The sequence below is a fragment of the Quercus lobata genome, chromosome 10 (genome assembly GCF_001633185.2).
Source record: "Quercus lobata isolate SW786 chromosome 10, ValleyOak3.0 Primary Assembly, whole genome shotgun sequence".
In the NCBI taxonomy this organism is placed as follows: Eukaryota; Viridiplantae; Streptophyta; class Magnoliopsida; order Fagales; family Fagaceae; genus Quercus; species Quercus lobata.
In genome coordinates, this window is record NC_044913.1 from 37,764,475 (window position 1) to 37,787,024 (window position 22,550).

General features: G+C 35.6%; 1 protein-coding gene and 1 pseudogene across 1 annotated transcript; one reads left to right on the forward strand and one right to left on the reverse strand.

Moving 5' to 3' along the window:
• Positions 1-1,252: 1,252 nt before the first annotated feature.
• Positions 1,253-10,904, reverse strand: LOC115962598 (annotated as a pseudogene).
• A 3,471-nt stretch (positions 10,905-14,375) lies between these two features.
• LOC115964702 lies at positions 14,376-16,137 on the forward strand. Its single transcript, XM_031083963.1, has 3 exons — positions 14,376-15,318; positions 15,439-15,557; positions 15,679-16,137. The coding sequence occupies exons 1-3, from the start codon at positions 14,376-14,378 to the stop codon at positions 16,135-16,137; spliced, it is 1,521 nt and encodes a 506-aa protein (XP_030939823.1).
• The last annotated feature ends 6,413 nt before the right edge of the window (positions 16,138-22,550 follow it).

The window sequence follows — 22,550 nt, forward strand, 5'->3', positions numbered from 1 at the left end:
GATATTGACCATAAAGTTTTGGTGTGACAAAAAAATCTTGCAATGTATATGAGAAAATTTTACTTTTTAAAATTTTTAGTATGCATCAAGTGATTAGGTCTTTTTTTTGTGTATATTATTTTTTGCCAATATCATGGAAACATGCATGTCTATAAGGGCTTTAATTCCCATTATATTTTGAATCTTAAATTTTAATGTGCATGTTAGCTATGATTTATGTTGATTTATATTGGTGGGTATGGATGCCCTAATGTATGGTTTATACTTTATAACTTTTTTCTAGCAGGTTGTAGACTTAACCCACTTATATGTGTGTATATATATATATATATATATATATATATATATATATTTGGGCATGCAGGACCTTGCCAAAAGGTATAACTTCTTAATTCTTATCATATCTAAATATGCTAATGAAGTTATTTTTGATTCGGCATCTCCTTTTATATTAGTTACATAATTATCTACTATCTTCTATTCAATTAATTTTGGGTTTATATATGATTTTTTTAATAGAAAAACTTTACTTTAGTTTTGTTATCTATTTTAATTTAATTTTTCTTAAATTAATAAAATATTTTCTTTAATATACACTTGATTCTTAATTAAGTCGTGCATCACACAGATATAATACTAGCATAAAATAAAATAAAAGACTTTTATTATAGTTGACTTGACCATGAGTTGTTGGATTAGAGTATCCAACACGCATGTGATCACACCAACGACTTGGATAGGAGCACCCAAGAACAATCAGTCAAGCTGACACAAATTACATGAATTTATTTCTTTTAATAACAAGTAATTTCTTTTTTCCTTCCCTTTATTCTCCCCAAAATTTTATTTTTTCCATTTTCAAGAGGAACATGTAATTTTTTTAATATTATTTTAATAGCCATGTCGACATTTTATAGTGCCAACAATGCACTTCATTTGTCACGTTAGAATTTTCTATTAGTGGGTCGACAATAGGGACCAAAATGGACTTGAATTTTCATTTTCCAAGACTCAGGTAGGCGCAAATAAAGTTTAGGGACCAAAACAAAAATTGGCCCAAAATATAAGAACTAAAAATGCATTTTCGCCTTTTATTTCCTTGTATTTTGTGAGATTTAATTGTAATGAGTTTAGTCTTAAGTGATGAAGATTTTCTCAAGATAATTGATCTCGTGATTGGCTCGGGACTCAACACCTGTGGAAGGCCATGTGAGGAGCACATGTGAAAGTTCAAGAGTTAGTGTATCTTGCAAGAAAATAATTTCTCTCCTTTCTCCTATGATATTTCATAATCTGTTTGAAAAATATTACACTATGATCACCTAAACTTGATAAACAACCAATCAACATTTAACAAGAGGACTTGAACTCCTCCATTACTGATGCTGTTCATAAATCTGCATATAAGTCTCCGAGAGTGCAACCATTTGAGGAAGTGTTTCTGAAACATGCAAATCCTGCATCTCATACCTGCAAATATTGAATGCCAAAAGTGTCAATTGCAATATTTGTTACATTTAAAAAAAAAAATTCAAAATTTCAATTTTTTGCATATTGATGAAATATGGGATTACCATAATTCTTCTGACTTCCTCTGTACAAATACCCTGTAGTACCCTTCATCAGGTTTACCATCATGAACAATGTTGGCAATCAAATCATACTTTGAACACAATTCCGATTCTCCTTAGGTGTTGGCAAGGGAATGTAATCCTTCAACTCCAGGTTCTTCACGGGAAAGTTCACTGAGACAAAGTTACATCATTCAGCACAAGGCACACGAGTTGGCCTAGTTTCAGACAATATTATTCATCATATAACTACTAAATATAGGAATGAAATCTCACCTAATGTAGGATTTTTTTCCACAAAAAAGTTGTTCTTTGTAAATCGACGCATGGGAGACTTAGATACTGTGGCAATCTGGTAACACGGTATCTCATCCTTGCTATACGAGGTCGGACAACCTCAGTGATAGTTTCACCATCAAACTTCTTCAGGATGTTGAAGAGTGGAACCTATAACAAAAGCATATGCAAAATTTGGTCTGAAAGAAATACTACTAACAAAAATACATAAAAACCCACAAATTTTCTCTAGTACTAATATCTTTCAAGGACTTCTGCAGAGCACCTTTTTTCCAACATGCAATATAAAGAAGGCCAATTTGATTTAGCTAGACGTATATACCAATGAGTTTGTGCTGCAGTTAATACTGATGTCATGCAATGCAAATATAAATTGAGAATGGATATACAGCCTAAATTCCCAAACAGGAAGCCTCTTCCAAATATCACCAAAAATGTCCTCTTATTTTATTCTAAAAAAATACCTTCCAGTTGGTTCTCAAAATATAAGAGAGAAATAAATGGAAAATGCTTGAAATTTTTGTAATCATTCGTAAGAGAAATGAACCAATTCTTTAGCATGATTTTTTCCTTTCAAACTAAACAAGGCCATAAGAGAATAGGCCAATTTCACGCAACTTTAACACAGTACCAAAGTGGCATAGAATGTTGCAAATGTTAATCAAGAGAAAGGGGAAAATAAATAAATAACTTGCCAATTCTTAGCACTAAACAGAACCAAAAATAACTTCTTAAATGAACTTAAAAGAACTTGCCAATTCTACTATTTAAAAAGAAAAAGGAAAAATTTCAATTCAGAGTCACTTTAGAGTATTACCACTGGCTTTCTCTAACTTTTACACAGTAACAAAATGGCTTTGAATACTGCAGCTGTAAATCCCAAGAAAGAACAACCAAATTTAACTCTCTCTCTCTCTCTCTCTCTCTCACACACACACACACACATACGGATGGCATAACCATAGCATGGCTAGAGAAACAATATCCTCTTTGGAAATCTAAGGTTAAGGCAAAGCTAAACAATAAGTGCCCATGGTAGTTAATTAGGCTTTAATGTTTTATTTTGTCATTCTAGAGTCAAGGGTATTTTAGCAATTCTACAATTGCCAGTATGAACAATAGTTATGGACCATGGGTCTTCTTTTATTAATAAGTCAGTCTTATATAGTTAATGGGTTGTTATGTGTGGGCTTTGGTTCAATTCAATTAGGATTTGGTTCACTAGTCAAAGTAGAAGCCCTGCCCCAGTTCCACTAAGAGAGGTTAAGAGTAGGGTCTATGCAGTTGTACTCAAATAAGTTAGAATTGATCAATAAAATGTCAAGCGTTTTGAGTATTGAGGCAACTTGGCCGTAGTATTCTTTTTCCTCCTTTCTCATCTTTCTTTCTTCTTTTCTTTCTCACGGAACTATTTATGGTATGGTTCATGGCACTATTTTCTCGTGCATTGTTCACACGCTAGAAAATAATTCTATGGCTTTTTTCTTCCTTCTCTTTTTAACCATAAATCAAATCCGTTCTCTCTTGAACCCTAATATTTCTTCTAAAAAGGTTCTAAACTAAGTCCACAAATCCTCCTAAACCATAACCCCATCACAACCACACATAGACAATTTTGCCCACACCCCTTTCCTAAGCATTACACTTTTCAAGGAGTTAAGAAGGCCTTAAAAGCATTTGCCAACTCCGCATTTTTTTTTCAAAAATAAGTTTTAGCCCCAAGAAGAAGGGGAAGAGGAAATTTGAATAGTAACCTCCACTTCATGAGGTGTGGTCCCTAACCAATTGTACTACACATTAGGGTTTCGCTAATTCCACAATTTAAAAAAGCCTCTCTCTATCCCTCTCTAGTCTCTACCAATATTAAAATGTAAAAAATTTTATTTTATAAGAAACTCTTTTTTTTTTAAAGATTGGCAAATAGTGGGAGAGGGGGAGGTGTGGTTTGAATCACAAACACAGGACATTATAAAGAATTCCATCACCGTTGGGCCATCACTTTAACCCCATATTAAAATGTAAACCCTTAGTCAATTAGAATCAACCCCAAAGGAAAAACTACTAAGGACAACAGAAAATACATCTCATTTATTATGCAACCAAACACACTGAGAAATCAAAATACCTGGGGTATTATATTTTTCTCCATCACGTCTTTGAAGAGAGGAGGTGGTGGCAAATCCAGTCCAAGCATTAAGAATGGCATTCTGGAAGTTTCTGTCACAACAGCATCATGTTCAATTCCACCATCTATGAGTTTTGAAGCAGCATGCTGGTCATCACTGTTATCTTTCTTCTCCAAGAAAGCTTTGTTATGAATCTCTTTCACAACCTCCAATTCTCCCTATAAAAGTGTACAGATGTCTTTAGATAAGTGCAACTGACTATCCAACTACTAGCAACAAAGTCACCAAGAACGATTATAGAGACAACCTGAAAGCAATCGTAGATAATGCTTCTATTTTTCTTCGTTTTAAGATCAGCATGCAGTGTGTTAAGAAGCCATGACATGAATTCAACTGGATCAGACTGCACACCAATCCGAAACCTTTTTTTACTGGCTTTCATAATTGCCTGTAGAAACTCATGTGGGCTTACCTGTAAAAAATTAAGAATTTTGATAAATATGAATTTCATGTTCAAGAACCATTAACTCAATGTGACAGACTGGGAACATACCTGTCCTTTAAAGTTCCTTGTATGCCAGATCTTTCTTGTGAGTTCTCCAAATCGATGAACAAGTGGAGATTTGCTGTGTTTATAATTTTCAGGGATAAGGAAAAAATTCCTTAAAGGAGTAACTCTCATCAAAGATTGTATTGTGACATTCACAAAATCTGTCTCTTTGATGTTGTTAAGCCCCACCTGAAATTTGCTAAAATCATGATTAACACTTCAAAAGGTCCCATTTAATATCATATAAAATCTCCAACAATAAAACAGAAATTTGGTTTAAGGCCAAAATAAGTACCATTCCTGGAAGGTAATCAGAACCATCAAGTGCCCTAGACCACTGCTTGTTCTTGTCAAGTTGTTCCACTTGTTCCCTAGCAAACCTGCATGTATAGTAGCCAAAAATAATCAACAATTAAGTGCTTATAAGTACATAATCCATTAAATTAAATTCTTAAATAAAACATAAAATACAGTGTGAATGAAAGATAGCATATTACTATCATAAATAGTACTGAGAAACTTAATGAAGCTGACCACGGTGGTTCTCTTTCAAAGAAAAACTGTAATCCACAAGGATCAAAGGAAACATATCCAATTGACAGCCATCACATCCACATCCATAGGATGCATGTGGCTGTGCACACTCAAGCACACATACGCACACAGAGACCATGGTGGTTCTCTTTCAAAGGAAAAATCTAATCCACTAGGATCAAAGCAAACATATCCAATTGACAGCCATCACATCCACATCCATAGGATGCATGTGGCTGTGCACACACAAGCACACATACACACACACACACGCCCAGAGAGATATGCTAATAGAGAATATGACAGCATGAAACAGATAAGGAAAAATATAGTGAAAGCACTTTGCAAAAATATAAGCACACCTGGGATTCAGAACATGTCGAATGTCATCTAATGAGGGGTTGTCAATTTCATATCCGTCAGGAAGGCAATAAACCTGCTCAGTCCGAAGATTGATATAAACATGGTGGCCTGCTTCCAGGCTGTGAGTATATGCATGAGACTTTTTCCCTCTTCCTTGATAATACTTCCCACAGACCAAACAGGCATACACATTCAAATTCGACAGAGAGACAGAACAAAACTTCTCAAAATCAAAATCCAAAACCTGCAAAGCACAGAATAGCAACCGAAAACAATACTTAAAACCCAAAAAAAAAAAAAAAAAAATTATGTAACTCATCAAAATGAGCTATACACACACTAGAAACGCATTTACATATGTAAAGTTGTGATTTACAACTATTTTGTGTTGGTTTTAATTTCGTGCCAAATTTTATTGTAATTTTGTTCAATCTTCTATATCCTATATTTTATGTGGGATTTCTTTGCAAGCGTTGTGTGTAAGAGAGAGTGTAAAGACTCAAGGCAAAGTGAAGAGCAAAGAAGTTTTCGCGGGTAGCTCGCGAGAAGCCTTCCCGCGAAGTGAAGTATGCGCTCAGCACATGACTGGAATGCGAAGAGTCATGACAGATGGTGATAGTTAGTTTTCGCAAGTGTCTCACGGGGAAGGCCTTCTTGCGAGATATCCGCGAAACATTATGTTTTGCCAATTTGCCATATCTGATACACCAGGTTTCTACACACACTATATATACTCATATTACCCACATATTGAGAGGAGTACTTTTTAGAGAGAAAACCCTAGCCACAACCCTTGAGAGTTAGAGATTGTTATACCTACAATCCTCTACACAATTTATTGTGGTTTTCCTTAACTTCTACTTCTCTATTTCCAAATCCTTGAGAAGTTGATAGCCCAAACACTTACCACACTCATTCTGAGTATAAAGTGAGGTTTTTGTGCTGCTGGGGAAGCATTGGAAGAAGTCATATGTTTGGTGGATGCAATCGGGCTAAATTGCGTAATCCAGAGAACTAGAGAAGACAAGGCTTGGCGATCAGCTGGTAGCAAGAGCTTGGAGGGCTCGAGTACATAGGGTAGACTAGGCTTGGAGGGTCTTTTGTTATTCGTATTCTCTAACTTATTCTCTAGTGGATCGATTTACTGCTTGAAGGGCAGAGGAGAAGTTTTTTGTTGAGTACTTCGGTTTCCTATTCGATAACACATTGGCGTGTTATCTTGTGTTTGCATTCTTCTTCTCTACTCTTTTAGCTTCTATTTTACTGCTGTGATATGATGAATATGGCTTAGAGTAGTTACTTTGTTTATCCACTCGCATTTACTCTATTCCGTACTTAGTTTAAGTTAGAGTAAAATCAACCGAGCCATAATTTTAATTTGGGGGTCTAAACAACTCTTGTGTTTTCACACATTTTCGAACTTTTAATTGGTAGCAGAGCAGATACACTTACTGTGGTTTCATTACCTAAGTGTGATCTTAAACCCTGTTTGAGATGGACCGATCTCAATCACTTAATGCTCCACCCTACTTTGATGGGAGCAATTACGCTTTTTGAAAAGTCCGTATGAGGGCATTTCTATGTTCTATTGATGATAGTGTTTGGGATGCTGTCGAGATAGGATAGACTAGGCCGAAAGCCGCCAAATCCACATGGGATAAGGCAACTCTTGCGGCAGCTAATGCTAATAGCAAGGCTTTAAATGCTATTTTCAATGATGTTTCCCTTGATAAATTTCACAGGATCTCTTATGTCACAATTGCCAAGGAGGTGTGGCAAATTTTGGAGACGACCTATGGAGGCACCAAAAAGGTGAAGGACACTAAGTTGCAAATGCTTACCACACGCTTTGAGGAGCTGAAAATGAGTGAAGATGAGTCATTCGACTCATTTTATGGGAAGCTAAATGAAATGGTGATTGGGAAATTCAATTTACGGAGGACTCCAAGATTGTGAGGAAGATTTTACGTTCATTGCCGGAGAGTTTCCGTGTAAAGGTCACTACCATCGAAGAGAGCAAAGACCTTAATGAGATTAAAATTCAAGAACTCATTGGTTCTCTTCAAACAAATGAGCTATCTCTACCATCTCAAAGAAATAGCAAATCTCTTGCTCTCAAGACAATCAATGAGAGATTGGAAGCTCAAGAATCCTTGGATGAGGATGAGGTTGAAAAGGATGTGGCATACGTTGCTAAGAACTTCCGTAGGTTCCTAAAGTTCAAGAGAGATGGAAAGTCTTTTGAGAAGGGCAAATTCTCAAAGTTTAAAAAGGACAAGAAAGACTTCAAGAAGAAGGATTCAAGAGATTCCTCACCATCTAAAATGGTCATATGCTTTGAGTGCAAAGGGCATGGGCATGTAAAAAAGGAATGCCCCACGTATTTGAAAGCGAAGGGTAAAGTCTTTGCAACTACCCTTAGTGACTCAGATGGTTCAAATTCTGATTCAAAAGAAAGCTATGACAGAGAAGGAAATTACTCCGCATTTATGACCATTGCACCCGTGGACTCATTGGAAGATTTGAGCCTTCTAATGGAAGAACTTGGCGAGCACACCGAAGTAGAGTCTATGGGAATTAGGGAAGAATCCGATGATGAAGATGAAGAAACCAAGGAACTGCAAGAATCTTATAATTCTCTTCTTGAGAAAACGAGAGAGTATGCTAAAGTGGCTAAGGCAGCCATCAGAAAAATGAAGAGAGCTGAACAAGACTACAAGAGCATACTTGTAGGGTACAAGGAAACGAAGTGTGAAGTTGAGGCGCTGAATGGAGAACTAACCGAGGCCTACTCTAAGATCAAGTTTCTTGAGCTTGAAGTGATTCAAGCTAATGCCAAAGTGGAGCGCGTTGCCTCCAAGAAACTTAACGAGGTGCTTGCACATCAAAAGCCTTTTTCTAACAAAAGTGACTTAGGATCTTTCGGAGAGAGTAGTTCAAGTGCCAATGTGTCCAAAGAGATGAAATTTGTTAAAGTTAAGGAACCAATGGTAGCAACACCCGGTGTTGAGAATGTAAAAGTGGAAAAGAAGCCAAATGGAACTGCTCAAAAGGTTTTGACAAAACCTCAAAATCCATATATGGCTAAACCCAAGGTTAAAGGGAAATCTCTTCCAAAGTCTCAAAGAGGTCCTCAAGTTCAACATTTCTACCACCATTGTAGAGTTAGAGGACACACAAGACCTAACTATTATAAACTTCACGCATTGAAGAAAGCAGATTCTCAAAAGATAAGAGGTCAAGGAAAAGGGAATTGGAACACCAAGCAATCAAAAGGGCGAGAAGCTGATAATGGCTTTGGTGATGTGATAAAGATAATAGATACCATCACATCCTGTTTGGCAAGCTTTAGTCAAAGGTTTGAGAATCATAACTCTAGTACCCAATCCTCTAGGGATATCACCCCAAATGCACGTGTCGTGTGGGTGAAGAAGGGTACACATGCATAAGCATTAGACCATGTCCATGCATCAATTTTTCCTATCATTGCGACTTTGTTTGGTTATTTGCTTATGTTTCACATTTTGGCATGTTTCTTTTCATATCCATCAGGAAGGCAATAAACCTACTCAGTCCGAAGATTGATATAAACATGGTGGCCTACTTCCAGGCTGTGAGTATATATGCATGAGACGTTTTCCCTCTTCCTTGATAATACTTCCCACAGACCAAACAGGCATACACATTCAAATTCGACAGAGAGATAGAACAAAACTTCTCAAAATCAAAATCCAAAACCTACAAAGCACAGAATAGCAACCGAAAACAATACTTAAAACCCAAAAAAAAAAAAAAAAAAATTATGTAACTCATCAAAATGAGCTATACACACACTAGAAACGCATTTACATATGAAAAGTTGTGATTTACAACTATTTTGTGTTGACTTTAATTCCATGTCAAATTTGATTGTAATTTTGTTCAATCTTCTGTATCTTGTATTTTATGTAGAATTTCTTTGCAAGGGTTGTGTGTGAGAGTGAGAGTGAGTGTGAAGACTTAAGGCAAAGTGAAGAGCAAAGAAGTTTTCGCAGGTAGCTCGCGAGAAGCCTTCCTGCGAAGTGAAGTATGTGCTCAGCACATGACTGGAATGCGAAGAGTCATGACAGATGGTGAGCTGGTTTTCGCGAGTGTCTCGCGGGTAAGGCCTTCCTGCGAGATACCCGCAAAACATTATATTTTGCCAATTTGTCATATCTGATACACCAGGTTTCTACACACATTATATATACCCACATTACCTACATATTGAGAGGAGTACTTTTCAGAGAGAAAACCCTAGCCACAACTCTTGAGAGTTAGAGATTGTTATACCTACAATCCTCTACACAATTTATTGTGGTTTTCCTCAACTCCTACCTCTTTATTTCCAAATCCTTGAGAGGTTGATAGCCCAAACACTTACCACACCCATTTTGAGTGTAAAGTGAGATTTTGGTGCTGCTAGGAAGCATTGAAAGAAGACATGTTTGGTAGATGCAATTGGGCTGAATTGCGTGATCTGGAGAGTTAGAGAAGACAAGGCTTGGCAAAGTCAGTTGGTAGCAGGAGCTTGGAGAGCTCGAGTACATGGGATAGACTAAACTTGGAGGGTTTTTTGTTATTCGTGTACTTCAACTTATTCTTTAGTGGATCGATTTACCGCTTGGAAGGCAACGGAGAGGTTTTTTGCCGAGTACTTTGGTTTTCTCTTCGATAACACATTGACGTATTATCTTGTGTTTGCATTCTTCTTCTCTACTATTTTAGCTTTCATTTTACTGCTGTGATATGATGAATGTGGCTTAGAGTAGTTACTTTGTTTATCCGCTCGCATTTACTCTATTCCGCACTTGATTTAAGTTAGAATAAAATCAACCGAACCGTAATTTTAATTTAGGGGTCTAAACAGTTCTTGTGTTTTCAAACATTTTCAAGCTTTCAACATAGATACATGCCTGAAGTTAACAATGCATATACAAACAAGTTTTCTCAAAATCAAAATCCAAAACCTATAAAACATTAACAATTAACTCAAATAATTGACATTGTAGTTTAAAAAAAAAAAAAAGCCCATTTTGTCAATTTATCTTAAGCATCAAAGACGAGCAGTATACCTGGCGATTAACAATATCAAGATAAGGACAGTCCCTCCGGCGCTCAACCTCATGGTTACGCCTTCCTTCACCATATCCTTGCTCAATTTGATCCTCTTCCTCCTCTTCTATTCCTTGACCCCGATTGCCATTCTCCACTCCCTCCCTACTGCCATTTTGTTCAGCCATCTGCCTCTCCTCTTCCTCCTCCTCCTCCTCATCATCATCATAATTCGCTAATCCAGAAAGAGGATTCGCAATTGGAAGAGGCGGCGGCAATGGAGATGACTCCACCTCCTCCTCCTCCACCAACTCTTTGCCTCTTTGCTTTTGAACCAAACCCTTCCTCTGACACCAAATCAACAGTTTTCCTCTTTGAACTCATTCCGTAATAGTTTAACTAATTATACATATTAAATAAATAAATAAATAAAAATAAATCATCAAAACCTCTTTCTACTAATAACAAATTCAGATAAAATTTTCAACTTTCAACTTAGTTATCCACAATAACACTAACTAAAAAATCAATAAATAAATAACAATTTTGCTAAGACTTAATTTAAAGGAAGAAACAAAAACAACATAAAAATGGACAAAAAAATATTTATTAGCTATTATGAAGTGGAGATCCATGCAGGTCATCAGTTCGAATCCCCTATTTCCTCTTCTTTTGGGACCAAAAACTCATTTATCAAGAAAGGGAGAAAGTGGCTTCAAAATTTTAATTTTATTATGGGAAAAGTTAATGAATTCCCTATGAAAATTAATTTAAGAAATATTTTTAAAAATTTTTAATGAAAAAAAAAAAAAATTTAATAGTTTTTTATATTGGGTCCACTTAACGAGTGTCCTTAAGGCACTTTCATAGGAAATATAAAAAACTGCAAAAAAAAAATAATCAATTATTTTTTTCTTTTTCTATAAAAGTTTATAAAAAATATTTTATAAACTAATGCCTTTAGGAAATTTTTTTTTTTCCTTTTATATTTTTTATGAAAGCAGTATCAAAAACTTTTTTAAGTAGTTCATTAATACCCTAAGGGAACTCGTTAACCTGGCCTTTTATTATCAACAAATTGGCTTTCTCTGATTTCGTAAATATTTTTATAGGGTCAAGTGGAATTAGTCTTTTTAGTTCTAAAATGACTTCCTTGGATTAGTCCCCCCTGAATCTGTCCCTAACTAACTCTTCACTTCCATTCCAACTAAAATATTTATAACACTGTGTTTGGGTGGCAGTGTTGCAGCTTCAGCTTATTGTCTTAGTCAGATCTAGTTCGGCATTTTTGGTGTTTGCAGTTTGAACTATGTTTGAAACTTTGTAAAACTATCTTTTGTATTAATGACATATCTCATTTACAAGATTAATAATAATAATAAAAAGTTTGTTGTGTAAACAACATTTCGAATTCCGCTATTGTTCTACGCTTCCTAATCTAGGTAATTAATTATGCTTACTGCTGTGTAGAATTTGGATTAAACATCAACTTTATTTTTTTTTCTTGTGTGAATAGAACATGCAAATTCTACTTATCCACGAACAAACTAAAGATTGCTGAAATTTAACTCTTTTCTCGGAATATGTAAAAATTCAACAAATACTTAAGTCGTAAAAGTTTTTTGGTTAAAATCCAAAATTGACCCTTAAGTTTCAACTTTTGTCATTTTAGTTCTCTAAATTTCAGTTTTGTCATTTCAGTCATCTAACTTTTAATTTTTGTCAATTCAGTATTCCGTTAGGCCTCAGTTAAGTGGTGCCGTTAAGTGAGCCAAAATGACACCGTTTAGGCTCTTTTTATTTATTTAAAATTTCGTAATTAAAATAAAATAAAAAATTGTTATTAAAAAAAAATTAAGGGGAACAACGCCGTTCCCCTTCCCCTGAAAACAAAACCAAAAAACCCGATGAATTTGTGCCTTGGCTGAGAAGATTGGGGGAAAAAGAGAGGGGAAAAGAGAGAGTTAGGGATCGGCAATCAAGATTGAGAGAGACCGAGATTGAGACCAAGATAGAGAGAGATATCGAGACCGAGAGAGAAGGAGATGGATTTTGTGACGGGCTAGGGTTTACTCCAATGGGCTAGGGTCAATGTAGTCAAAGGCATTCTGAGCGCTTGCCTAGGCGCCCAGGCGAGGCACGAGAAAAGCGCCTCAAAGGCACTGAGGTGAGGCGCCTTAAGTGAGGCACTCGCCTCTGGAGCCTAGGTGCTCGCCCAGATATATGTTGTTAGGCGAGAGGCAAGTGCCTAAGTAAATTTTGCAATTTAAAGCCACTAATGACATGTTTTGTAAATTTAAAGGGGTGCAAGGTTGGTTTTAAAACTATTACCTTAGTGGGAATGAGCTGTCACCCACTATATCAAATAAATTAATATAAAAAAAGCATAAAACAAAAGATTTAATAAGAAATTTTGGGAACCACTCCACTTTTAGAGCAAGGCAGTGGGTCTTTCTTCTTCTAGGGTTTGGAAGAGAGTGGGCCAATGGTTGTCGGCAGTCAACCAACATCAGGTATTTTTTTCCTATTCTTTTTTTTTTTTTTTTTTTTTTTTTTTTTTTTCTGAGTTCTCTCTCACTGCCTTGGTAATTTTTTTTTATGCTCCATGTCCACACTTTCAGAGCATGCAACTCTTTCCTCTCTATTTCTTCTCTGCCTTTTTTTTCCCCCTTTTCTCCTCTCTTGGACTCTCTGTCTCTAGCAACTTTCTCCTCTCTGTTTTTTCTCTGGGTTTTTTTTCTCCCTTACCCTTCTCTCTTGGACTCTGACTATCTCCAGCAACTCCTCCTTTTTTTTTTTTCTCCTTTACCCTTTTCTCTCAAACTCTGACTTTCTTACAGCAACTCTCCCTATCTTTTTCTTTATTTTCTTTTCCTATATTTTTCCCTTTTCTCAAACTCATTACTTCACTCAATTTTTAGAGCTTAAACCATAGTAAATGATACATAGCTAGCTTAATATAGAAACCTATTAAATGTATTGTATTGGGTTTTATTTTTTTATATGTAGAATGGCTTCAGATAATGGGAGGAGAAAAAATCCAGGATGGAAATATAATTATTTAGTTAATGTTGAAGACAAAAATGCAGTAACTTGCCTCTTTTGTAATAAAGTCACAAAGGGAGGGATACATAGAGCAAAGCAGAGCATCAAGTGGGGAATTTTAAAAAGAGTACAAAGTGTTTAAAATGTCCTGATCATGTTAGAGAAGAGCTTGCGCATTATATGATAGCGAAGAAGAGTGAGAAGGAGAACTATGACAAGATGCCTGATTTTGATGATATAGATAATATGATTGAAATTGAGGATGTAAATGATGATGAGGTAGAGGAAGTAGAAGTTATCCAAAAAGGGAAAAAATCATGCTCTAGTAAGAGAGGGGTAGGCAGTAGCACCCAAGTGAAAACTGTGAAATTAATGCTGAAGTCTAAAAAATTGAAAGGTCCCATGGATTCTTTTGTGACATTAAGCCCAGAAAAAGTGGTTGAGCTTAGGAAACATGGTAAGATGAAGCAAACTAATATCAATGATAAACTTGACAAAGAGAAAAGAGCACAAGCTTCTCAGTATATTGGCCGACTATTTTATCTAGCTGGTATACCATTCAATGTTGCTCGCTTAGATGAATTTAAATGGGCAGTTGAAGCTATTGGGCAGTATGGTCCAAATATGAAGCCTCCTAGTTACCATGAGTTAAAGAGTTCCAATTCTCAAAAAGGAGGTGACTTATGCAAATGATTTATTGAGTGATCACAAGGAATCTTTGAGGAATATGGTTGTTCTATTATCTCTGATGGGAGGACTAGTAGAACCAATAGGACCTTGATGAAATTTTTGGTGAATTGCCCATCTAGAACCATGTTTGTGAAGTCAATTGATGCATCATCTTTTATGCAAACCAGGGAAAAAACTTTCAAATTACTCAATGCATTTGTAGAACAAATTGGGGAGGCTAATGTAGTCCAAGTAGTATCAAATAATGGATCTAATTATGTGTTGGCTGGGAAGTTGTTGGAAACAAAAAGGCCAAATTTGAATTGGACTGCATGTGCTGCACATTGCATTGACCTTATATTGAAGGACATTGGGAAAATTCCTAGAATTGCAAAAACTTTGGAAAGGGCCATTCAATTGACTGGATATATCTACAACCATGGGGGTGTGTTAAAAATGATGAGAGAATACACAAACCAAAGAGAGCTTGTTAGGACTGGGAAAACTAGGTTTTGCACTTCATATCTTACAATAAAATCCACTTTTAAGCAAAAGCATAGCCTAAGGGCCATGTTTACTTCTGAGGAGTGGGTTCATAGTAGATGGGCAAAGGAAGCAAATGCTAAACGAGTAGTAGAAATGATTTTGATGCCTTCTTTTTGGAATACTATAGTTTACATTCTTAAAGTTATGGGCCCTCTTGTTCGAGTTCTTCCCAGTGTTGACAATGAGAGAAAACCAACTATGAGTTACATATATGAGGCAATGGATAGGGCCAAAGAAGCTATTATAAAAGCTTTTAATGAGAATAAAGAAAGGTATTCAAATATTTTTAAAATCATTGATGAGAGATGGGAATGTCAACTACATCCTTTGCATGCAGTGGGTCATTTCTTGAATCCAAAGTATTTCTATTTTGATCCTAACATAGTGACAAATCATGAAATTACAGCAGAATTGTATGCTTGTATACAAAGACTAGTTCCTAGTACTAAAATTCAGGACAAGATCATGGTTGAGCTATCCATGTATAAGAAAGCTGAAGGACTCTTTGGCATTCAAAGATCAAGAAAGACAAGGGCTCCAAGTAAGAAAGCATTTATATCTAACTTATAATGACTAGAATAGTGGCACTTTTTACAAATAAAAAAATATGACTTCTATGATATATCATATATCATTACTCATACTTATTTTTTTAACATAGCTGAATGGTGGAGTTTGTATGGGAGCTCAACTCCGAATTTGCAACAATTAACTATAAAAATCTTGAGCTTGACTTGTAGTGCATGTGGTTGTGAGCGCAACTGGAGTGTGTTTGAGCAGGTGAGTTTTTAAGTATAATAAGTAGATTTTATCCTTTAATGAGCTACTTTATTTCATAGAAAATTCCAATGATTTAATTATTCGCTATAGTCTAATACTTAGTTTTCATAAATGCTTGTAGATTCACACAAAAAGAAGGAATAGACTTGCACAAAAACGACTAAATGATTTGTTCTTTGTGAAGTATAATCAAAAGATGAAGGCACGATATGATAAGCGTGATGTTATTGATCCCATCTCCTTATATGATATAGATGAAAGTAATGAATGGTTGTTGGGGGAAATAGGTGCTAAACCATCTATGAATGTTGAAGATGAGTTGGTTTTTGATAATGATGATGATGGTTTGACATGGGGTGTAGTGGCAAGAGCTGCTGGTGTTGGAGAACCAAGGAAGAATACTAGATTCCAAACAAAATCAAGGGCAAGCTCAAAGGCCTCAACATCACAACCAAATATTGAAGAGGAAGATGTTGATTCTGATGAGACCGTGGAAGAGAATGTTGATGGCTATAAATCTGCTTCAAGTGGCTTTGAAAGTGATGGAAACTTAAGTGAAGAGTCTAATGATGACCATTAGATTAAAACTAACACCCACATTTAGGCTATTAAATAGACTAATAGGCAGAATGTTCAATCTTCAAATGCTTTTGTTTTGTCATGGATAGTCATGAAGTTCAATGTTTTGTTTAGGAGTTTTCTTCTTTCTAATATGAAGTTATGAAAAATATTTTGGTTTAATATTCAGATTTAGTTGATATTTGGATGGAGACTAATATTTAAATGGTGATTTAGGTTAATATTCAGACTTAGTTGATATTTGATAATTATCTAGACTTAGTTGACTGTTGATATTTGGATGGAGAGTAATTTTTTAGTTGGGATTCAAACCCAAAAACTGGTTTTATAGACCAGCTCCTATCCATTAGGAATGGAGTTAGATTTGTTCATATAATATTCTTATACATCAAATACAATAGAGTGGAACCCTATATGTAAAATAACAATATTTAGAATTTGGCGCCTTGCTTCACTTAGGCTAGTGCCTTTTTGGCGCCTCGTCACCTTGGGCGATACAAGGCCTTGGCGCCTTTCGCCTTTCACTGCCTTGGCTAGGGTATACTCCACGGGCTAGGGTCAACTCCATTAGCTCCAGCTCCGGCCAAGTACAATTTTGGGTAAGTGATGAAAACCCAGAATTTTTTATTTGTGTTTTTTTGGGTATAGGTAGTAGCAGATGGGTTTTGTGTTGGATTTTGCTGTGTTATATAAAGCCGGTGATTTTTTCTGTTGAAGAGTATTTTTGTTTCATTTTGTTTGTTTGTGTTGGACTTTGTTAACTGATAGGTGAGATTAAATGCGTTGAGATAATCTACTTTATATTGTTTTGTGTGTGTGTGTGTGGATAATCTACATAATTTGTCTGTTTGTTGAACATCTTCACGTGCAGTTTTATTGTTTTGAAATAAGTTGGTCCCCACTTGGAGTTATTTGCTATGTGGGGTACTTAGAAGTTAGCACTTTATTTTTCTGTTGATATTTTGGGGTGTATAGGGTACTTAACACTGTCTTTGTCATCTAAAATACTTGTGTTGTGTTGTGTGTTGACTTTTTAATTTACAACTTTCACAAGAAAGATGATTGGTCAAAATTTCACCTTTTTTTTTTTTATAAGTAAGAAAGATGTATATTCAAAAAACTACTTTATGCAAAGAAGCACAAAGCATATCAAAGATTACAAAAGCAACAAACAGAAAAAAGAAACTAATTACAAAGAAACAGAGAGCTAAGAAACAAAGGGAGAAATTCACTAGATGTGAGTCCCCAAGCCCTAGACCAATCAAAAAGGGAACCAGTAAAAAAAGCAAGCAACAGTTCATCGGATCTATCTAAGTCCTCAAAAGTCTGCCGGTTTGTTCCCTCCAAATACACCACATCAAACACAACGGAGCTAAATTCCAAATGCTAGATGAATGCTTCCCCAACCAATTCCAACAACCAAAAAAGAAATCTGCAACCAATTTTGAGAAAACCCACGAAATCCCAAAAGCACCAAAGACAAAGCTCCACCAACGATGAGCCTTCCCACAATGTAGCAACACATTCCATTGTCTCCCCACCACAACGACACATGATGCACCAATCAACAAAATCAAATCCCCTACTCCGCAAATTAATTCCATTGTGTTTGATGTGGTGTATTTTGAGGGAACGCAATTGGCGGACATTTGAGGATTTGGATAGATCTAATGACCAACTGCTTGCCCTCTTTTCTAGTTCCCTTTTTGATTGGACTAGGGCTTGGGGACTCACATCTAGTGATTCCCTTCCTTTATTCCTTAGCTCTCTTCTTCTTTGTAATTAGTGTTTTTTTATGTTTTTGCTTTTCCATCTTTTTTTGTACTTTTGATATGCTGGTGCTACTTTGCATTTAGCAGTTTTTTGAATATACATCTTTCTTACCTATCAAAAAAAAAAAAAAAGAATCCTATCCCAAGCAACTGTCCAAACGAAGAAAGAGACATGCCAGGGTGCCTTAACCTTCCAAATAACTTTCTATGGAAAAACAATGGAAGAAGAACTACGCAACTTATGATAAAATGTGCAGATATTAAAATCTCCATTCTTTGTCAACTTCCATCTCAAATGGTCACCATCATCCTCTACAAGTAAATTGGCTGCCAAAAACCAAAAGAAATCATCCATCAACTCTGCCTCTTAATCATTAGGACCCTAATAAAACGAACATCCTAGTCTCTCATGTCCCCTGCTCCTTGCCTTATCAGAGAAGAGTCAACAGAGGCCACTCTATTAGTAGCAATAGACTATTGCACCACTCGGTTAAGAGGAAGTATATACGCGGTAAGGTGAAAGTCTATGATAATGTGGATTTAGATAGCTTTTCTATACTGGGGGTTAAGCATTATTGTGTGGTGTTGGGAGTGTCAGATTATGTCCAGTTTTATTTTCTTGTGCTTGGGTTGGATCTTCACAATGGCCTAAGATATTTGACCAATGATGCTGATACTCAGGAACTATTTAAGTGTCTTGACCCCATTGATCCTAAAATAGACATTTATGTAGAACATACAACCCCTATTCAAAAACAATTGTTAGCCAGAGATGTCAGTGTTGTTGATGCTGTGAATTTGGTTGGTTGTGGTGTTGGTGTGGAGGATGTGGATATCATGACAGAAGCAATAGTTTTTAACTTGCATATGATATTCATCTAAAACATAGCTTGCATCTGATATTAAACTGCTCCCTTACAAAAATTAGTCACAATACGCCTACACTTCCAGATTGCCATACCAAATTCTACTATTTTTTGTTATTAGTATATAGTAGTACGTGTTCCTTCCTTAATTTGCAGTAAAATCAGTAAAGTACAAAGCCAATGAACAGGTACTAGCCAACAAAAGCAGAACAATTGTAACCATAAAATCAATTTGCATCTGATTTGAGTTTCAGAACAATTGTAACCATAACATCATATTGCATCTGATTTGGCTTTCAGAACAATTGTAACCATAAAATCAATCTTAAAAACAAAAAAGAAGTTTTTTTTTTTTTTTTAAAGAAAAAGAAAAGAAAAGAAGAAGAACCAATCAACTAAGAAAATAATTGCTACAGAACTCGTTCATTCCCCTCTTGAGGCCAAATTTATGAAATCAAAAGTTCTCATAACACATTGCGCACAAAACCCATCTATATGACTATAACACAAAGCAAAAAAGACGGGTTTTCAGAACTTACCCAAAGCTGCACTTGGCCAAAGCCGGAGCAGGAGCCGGAGCCGCCGGAGTAGAACCTAGCCCACCGCGAAACCTCTTCTCATTCTCAGTCTGTCTCCCCCCCCCCCCTTCCCGATATCCCTCTTTCTCGGTTTCGATCTCGCTTTCTCTCTCTGTCTCGACTCGGTTTCTCTCTTTCCTGGAAAAAATTGCCAAACAGACTATTTCTGGGAAAAAATTAGGCGCGTGGCACGTGTTTAAAGTTATTTAGTAAGTTAGATTGTTTTTGAAAGTCGAGTTTGGCAAACTCGACTTTGGGCTGAAAAACGAACACTATAGTGGCGTTTAAAAAAAACGAACACTATAGTGGCGTTTAAAAAAAACGCCACTATTGTGTCTGTATTCCAGCCCAAAGTCGAGTTTGCCAAACTCGACTTTCAAAAACAGTCTAACTAACTAAATAAGTTTGAACGCGTGCTGTCCGGCTAAAATTTTTCAAAATTTTCACTGTTTGGCAAATTTTGCCCTCTTTCCCCCTCTTTCTTTCTCCCCAAAATCCTCAGATACTTGGGTGAACATGACGACTTAGTGTATCGGATTGTTTTGATATTCAGGGGAAGAAGGGGAACGACGTCATTCCCCCCTTCATTGTTTTCTTTTTCTTTTTTTTTTTTTAAATAACAATTTTTTATTTTATTTTAATTACGAAATTATTATATAAATAAATAAATAAAAACCTAAACGGCATTATTTTGGCTCCCTTAACGCCACTGCTTAATTGAGGCCTAATAAAATACTGAATTAACAAAAATTGAAAGTTAAATGATTGAAATGACAAAATTAAAATTTAGAGGACTGAAATAACAAAAGTTGAAACTTAGAGGATCAATTTTGAACTTTTTTTTTTTGGTATATGTACTCTCTTGGTCTCTTTTTTTGGTATATGTACACTCTTGGTGGCTCACTTAGTGCCATCGCTTAATTGGGGCTTAACAGAATACTGAATTGACAAAAATTGAAAGTTAAAGGACTGAAATGACAAAATTAAAAATTAAAGGATTGGAATGGCAAAAGTTAAAACTTAGAGGATCAATTTTGAATTTTAGCTTCTTTTTTCTTTTCTTTTTTTGGGTACATGTACTCTCTTAGTCTCTTTTTTGAGATTCTAAATTAAATGAACATGCAACAAAAATCGATAGACCCTAAAAAAATTTGAAGAAAAGATATAGATGATTTGAATGGGATGTCACTGAAAAAGGTCTCATGATCGAAGCAAGATCACACGTTCATTAAAAAAAAACTTAAGAAGTCTGAAAAGCAAAGCCAAAGACGCAATTTGGCATTGTTTAAGGTAGTCGGGAGTGGCTTTTTTGACCAATTGACACCTTTAGCTTAATAAATGATTGCAAAGAAAGGGATTAAAGAAGAGGAGCTACCTCAAAACTTACTTCTGCCTGTTTTCTGCCTTTCAAACAACATCCAAATTCCTTAATTCCTAAAGCCTATGTATGTCTCACTATCTTATTCTAGGCTTTTGATTTTTTGTTTTTTAAATCTCTTTGATAAGATAATGATTACTTACAACCGACTTCACCGAATTATTTCTTCAACTAGCTTCTCGGATCCCATAACCAAGCCCGATTGCACCTTCAAACTTCCAAGGCTAAAATTAGGCAATCTCCAATGGTTCCTAGCATTCCAAAACACTCACAACACTCAAGGATGGTGATGTTTGTAATTGGGTAAGCTCCTCTCTGTGGTACGATAACAATGGTGAGAGAAATGAGTGTAGAGAATTAATGGTGTTTTGCTCTCACAAAAATAGGCTAAATTCTCTCAACTATTAGGCAGGTGCTTAGTGTAAAATTCATGGGAATAGAGAGTATATGTAGTGGGTAAGGGGCTAGAACAGTAGGTGATATGTGTAATAGATTTGTCTCTAGTACGAGCAATTCATGGGTGCAAACTCCAAGCCTAGCGACTCACGAAAAGAGTCCCAATTGCTTTTTAAATGGCAGTCATGTGCCAAATTCATAGGTGCCAACTTCATTTGATAGGTGCGAAATTATCTTCAACAGCATTAGTAATTCTAATCCATAAGCCCAACCCAAATACAAAAAAGTCCAAGAATACAAGGGGTGTTTGGTACATGTGTTTTATTGCTTGAAAACATGTGTGGAAATACGAGTTGATAAAAAAGTTTGTGGAAATGTGTGTAATATTGTTTAAAAACTAAAAACATGTGTTTAAACAAGTCTACCAAATAGCCCCCAAGAAACTAAGCATGAAAGACAATCAAATTTGCTTACAGAATAAAGTCAACATTAAATACAAAAATTAACAACCTAAAATAATAATAATAATAATAATAATAATATATTTAGAATGTGACGGTCTTCCTCATGTTAAGTTAATAAGTTGCTTTGGTAACAATACAAAAACCATTAAAAGGCAAAAGAAACTTAATAATAGATGCAATCGAGAATATAAAAATTATTATGTATTTAAATTATTCAAAATAATTAAATAATTGTGAATTTACTAAAGTAATATGTTCATATTTTTAATTATATTTCAACTTAATTGTTTGAATTCACTAAGGCGATGCTTTGTGGCTCATTATTTAAAAAGGAAATAGAATTCCCTTCATCTTTGTGCTTAAATTAGTGGGAATAATTAAATATTTTTTGATTCACTCAAGAAATAATTTCATATTCTTAATTATAATAATCATAACTAATACTACACAGAATCAGTAGGCTGAATGTTCCGGGCTTCAGTGAGACTATGACTTGCTTGGAAGACTTGAGAGGAAGAACACACAATCAAAAGGCGAACGGGGTGAATCAGCCAAGTACCCTCCAATGATTAAATCAGTTTTGTTCTGGAAAATAAAGTTCCCACATTTGAGGAATTCTCTTAGGAAAAAACTTACTTTGATTTGATGTAGGCGAGTCCTTATATAGAGGGTCTCGGAACGGTTACTTAATAACTTCCCCAAGATTTAAGGGAATTAGTAAGTTCAGACATCACTTCCACAATGGCCATGGAAGTTATAGCCTTCAATCTTTCCGCTTCAACTACTACTAGAAGTTAAGCATCTATGAGGAATTTATGGCGACAAATAAGGGTTTATTCTCATTGTGGTCCGAATCTTCAACATATGTGAGTAAATCCCATCATTGAGAATTTCCTAAGTGTCATGTGATCGACCAGGCATTTTTCCATGGACGACCTCTTTAAACACTTGGCCCTTGGC

Bases quoted from the DNA above. Each gene is read 5' to 3' on its own strand.
- LOC115964702 (XM_031083963.1), top strand. From the start codon at position 14,376: ATGTTTGTGAAGTCAATTGATGCATCATCTTTTATGCAAACCAGGGAA. The intron at 15,319-15,438 runs GTAAGAAAGCAT...TTTTTAACATAG, and splicing joins AAGAAAGACAAGGGCTCCAA to CTGAATGGTGGAGTTTGTAT. The intron at 15,558-15,678 runs GTGAGTTTTTAA...AAATGCTTGTAG, and splicing joins ACTGGAGTGTGTTTGAGCAG to ATTCACACAAAAAGAAGGAA.